This window comes from Nicotiana sylvestris, chromosome 3 (genome assembly GCF_000393655.2).
Source record: "Nicotiana sylvestris chromosome 3, ASM39365v2, whole genome shotgun sequence".
Classification (NCBI taxonomy): Eukaryota; Viridiplantae; Streptophyta; class Magnoliopsida; order Solanales; family Solanaceae; genus Nicotiana; species Nicotiana sylvestris.
Genome location: NC_091059.1, coordinates 176,581,800 through 176,586,021, shown reverse-complemented (window position 1 = coordinate 176,586,021; position 4,222 = coordinate 176,581,800). Strand labels below are relative to the sequence as shown.

The 4,222-nt window shown below is 37.3% G+C and overlaps 1 protein-coding gene across 1 annotated transcript; it reads right to left on the bottom strand.

The window, feature by feature from the left end:
• Positions 1 to 327: 327 nt before the first annotated feature.
• LOC104232583 (uncharacterized) lies at positions 328 to 1,301 on the bottom strand. The gene is made up of 2 exons (XM_009785819.1): positions 662 to 1,301; positions 328 to 572 (listed from the first exon to the last, which is right to left on the bottom strand). The coding sequence occupies exons 1-2, from the start codon at positions 1,299 to 1,301 to the stop codon at positions 328 to 330; spliced, it is 885 nt and encodes a 294-aa protein (XP_009784121.1).
• Between the last annotated feature and the right edge of the window lie 2,921 nt (positions 1,302 to 4,222).

The following is a 4,222-nucleotide window of genomic DNA, read 5'->3' as shown; positions in this document are numbered from 1 at the left end:
TTATGCTGGAAAAGCTAGTTATTAAGCTATATAGGCCAGTATATTATAATGGAGATGTGTAAGACAGTGAAAATTTTATATCTAGTATAATTTGCTCGAATTAAATTATTTAAAAGCTTGTTTCCTGCATATTATTCTGGAGGTATATCACTTGAAAGTATAATCTCCTGTATTTTTTACTGAATGTGTACAATGCAGATTTTTTTTAATATAACTGTAGGAAATCAAGAAACAAAAAAAATAGACATTAATAATATTTTAAAAAACAAGAATACCAAACAAATTATTCGGGATTACAATCAGTTTTTCACATGAGCCAATGCAACCTTATTGTATATAATCAATCATTTTTTCCCTGTATTTTCTTGCATAAGGATGAACTACAGCAGAATTTGTGCAATTTGTTCTGTTATGCCCATATCTTTTGCAACGACCACATCTTGGTTCCATCTTGAATTCTGTACCGGAAACATGTCGATTCTTCTGTCTTTTTCCTAGCATTACTTTTGCATCTGGAGGCTTAGTGATTTCTAATTTAATAGTGTCTGGTATAACCCATGTTGTTGAATCACCTACAGAATTTACTTGCCCTTCATATGTTTTCAACCAAAAGTCCCTTGTATAATAGGCCGAGTAAAGGCCAATTTCTTTTGATATATACTTTCAATTGCAACAATTGCATGTTCACAGGGTATCTCATCTAGCTGAAATTCAGAACAATCACATGTTCTTTTGTCTAGATCAACAATAAATTCCATACCCCCTTCTTTGACATTGAATTTGAGTTGATCAATGGGCAATGCTCTAAATGTAAAAGCTGGTTTAATTTTTTCTTCCAATGTTGCTTCTGCCCAATTTGATAACTCACGGAATATTCCTTCTGCAGTTGTCCTTCTTTCATAGAACCAGCTTTGCAATTTTTCTTGTATGAAATCCATCATTGTTAATAGCGGCAATTCTCTTGCACGTCTCAAAACATTATTCATTGACTCAACAATATTTGTTGTTAACATATCATATCGTCGTCTTGGAGAATGTGAACGATCCCGCCTTCCTGGTGGTTCCTCTATCAAATAATTGAATGTTTTCTTATCAACAACAACTATTTGGGATATAAAGTCATCAAATTCTGATTGAAGGTATACTCTTGCAGCACTTTGAAAGAGGTTTATTATAGTACTTCTCACTCTTCTTTGCTTTAGATTCTTTTCTAAATGATATATGCAAATACTATGGTAGCACTCAGGGAAAACTTTTGCAATTCCATTTGCAATGGCCTTGAGTCGATCTGGCAAAAACATTAAATCTGTACGAATCCCAATTACTTTTCTTAATTCACTGAAATACCATTCATATGATTCGTTATTCTCTGAATCCGCTACCCCAAATGCTATAGGGAAAATCTAGTGTCACAACCCTAAACCCGAACCCGATCATGATGGCGCCTCTCGTGAAGACAACACCAACTGACACTTTCTCAATTCATTTTTAAGCAATTAAGTTGTAAGCACGTGATTTTTTCCCAATATGAGAATTACTCCCAAAAAATTCAAAAATAAAATGATTTTCCTTGGTGTGCAATTTTGTGGTATTTTTGTGTAATTATTTGTATGTTTGTCTGTGCATATTTATTTGTTAAATTATTAAAAATACAAAAATATGTCGCATTTTGCATGTAGGATTTAATTCTACAATTGTTAGTAATTAAGTTTGTTTTACAAAAAATTAAAAAATTACAAAAATAGGCATCGTTTGCATTTTTAGCATTTAATGTCCAAATATACAATTTTATGCTTAATTATTACTTAATTATGCGTTAATTGTTATTGGGAGTTAATTTGCGCTTTTATAACTTAATTTAGTTCTTAATAATAAGTTAAGTATTTTTATAATTTAGTTTTAGAGAAATAAAGAAGAAAAGAGAGCGAAAATATAAAGAAAGTCGGAATTGGGCCTTTTCTTCGATTTCAAGCCACAGGCCCAAAAAATGGCCCAATCTTCCCAAACGACCCAGTCCATTTCGAATTGGGTCGATCCGGTCCGCCCCACTAACCCATTAACCCAACACCCCTTCTTCATTTATTGTCCTAACACAAAACAAAAAAGGAAAAAACAAGACAAAAAACCCTAAAAAACTAAAAAAAAGCCATCCGCCCCCCCCCCCACTGTTGCTTCTTCTCCTCCAAAACTCCAAAGCATCAGCCATGGCTGCCCTCAACCCTTCACCTCCATGGCTAACCCCTTCTTCGTCGACGACCACTCCCGTCCTCGACGTCCATGTCGCTGCTGCTTCTGTTTCAACCAAAATGACCTCCGAACTCGACCGAACCAGCAACCTTCTCCAACCCCGTCACTGCTTCGTCTTCGACAACCAACAACCCCGCCTCGTCGTCAAAACCAAGTGACCACTGGAGCAGCGCTCACATCCTCACGATCACTGGAGCAGCCTCACGCCCAGCTCCGCCATTGCTGCTGCTCCGTCTCTTCGTCCCAAGCCGCCATGGCTTCCCTCCAATGGCGGAAACCCCACTGCCCCCACCACTGTCAAACCCCCATCATCTTCTCCCTCGTTCCATGAACGTCGACACTACCCAGTCGACTTCCAGCGAGCTTCTGCTTCATCGCCTCCATAAAACCACCATGAACGATCCCAAACCAGTCCATTGCTGTTGCGTCGAGCCCCACTCCATCCTTGCTGCTTCCTCGTCTTCGTTTTCTTTGTCATTACTCCAAGCCAGTCCATGACTACTACCTAGTCTGTGACCTCCAACCATGAACGACAACACACACACACAGTGGGGCGTCCAAATGATGCTGCTATCTCATCGTTCTTCAAGATCAATCCGTCAAGGTCGTCGTTTGTCGTTTTGAGTTCGTCAAGATTAAAAAGGAAGATGGGTTTGTCGTTGAAGTCAAGATCCGCTAGATCGTTAGCAGTCAGTCTTGGTTCGAGTTTTGTTTACAATCGAGTTCGTCGTTGATTCATCTCCGGTTAGTTGGTTTTGAGTTTTATTTTTTATCCGTGTTTCGTTTTGATATTTCTCGAATCTAAAATCGGTAGATATTTGATTTTTGGTTTTGTTCATGTTCATGTGCTTTGTTAAACAATTTAACAAACCAACATGATGGGGTAACCAATATTATTTAACTAAACAATATTTTTACCAAGTTCCTACTAGATGGCCTATTCGTTTTACTTGACGGAGTTACTACACCATTTATTTATTTTTAGGCAATATATAGATAGTTCAATCGTTAAGCTATCGTCGGATGTTCCACTATATGTATTAAATAACTACATGATTCTGATTTTTTGCAAACTAAATAAATTATACATACAAATAAAATTCAGAATATAATTAAAGTAAATTTAGAATTTCAACTCTTCATTTTTCGTATTCATGCTTCATATTCGGATTACAATAACTAGCGTGTCAGTTGTGTACCTGATATTGGAAGCAAAAGAAAATGAAGATGAGAATCAGCAATAGTAATAACAGTACAGCACAGCAACAACAGCCCAGCAACAGTAACAACCCAGGAAAAGAGTTTGCAAACCAGTAGAGCAGTAATCCCAAAAACAAAAGCTTCCAGCTTTGAATGAAACAACAACAATTAATACTGATTTCAAACAAAGAAAGAAAGCAGAAGATTTTTCTTTTAGTTTTTTTTATTTGAAAGCTTAATAAATGTTCAGCCTTTTTTTCTCTCTAGTTCTGTATTCTCTCTTTTCTGTTCTCTTCTTTTCAGATTCGTTTCTCTTATCTGGCGACTCTGCTGGGGACAAACCCAGAACCACTGGTTCAGGGTTAGAAATTCGAGCTTAGATAAATTGTTATATTTGGCTTTATCTGATTTTTACATGTTTATGCTTAATGTGCTAAATGTTGCTTTTTACCGCTTTAATATTATCTGAATTGTGTATATAAAACTGCTACGAAACCCTTCTTCTTTCTGAGTCTTCTGAATTTATGGTGTACACGTGCGCGTGGCCCACCTTTCTGTTAGAAGTCATACCAAATAAGACGAACTTGGGACAAGTAACTAGGCCGGGCAGACTTTCGTGCTCCCGGTACGTTGCCCCCACTTCGGCTCAAGTTGTCCACTTGGGTAGGCCAGGGCTAGAACAATATGCCTCAAGTTTTTTACTTAGAATAACTCAGCTTCATGCCAGATCCCTAGTAGGAACGTTTGTTTGCATCACGTGCATTTGACTTTGGAG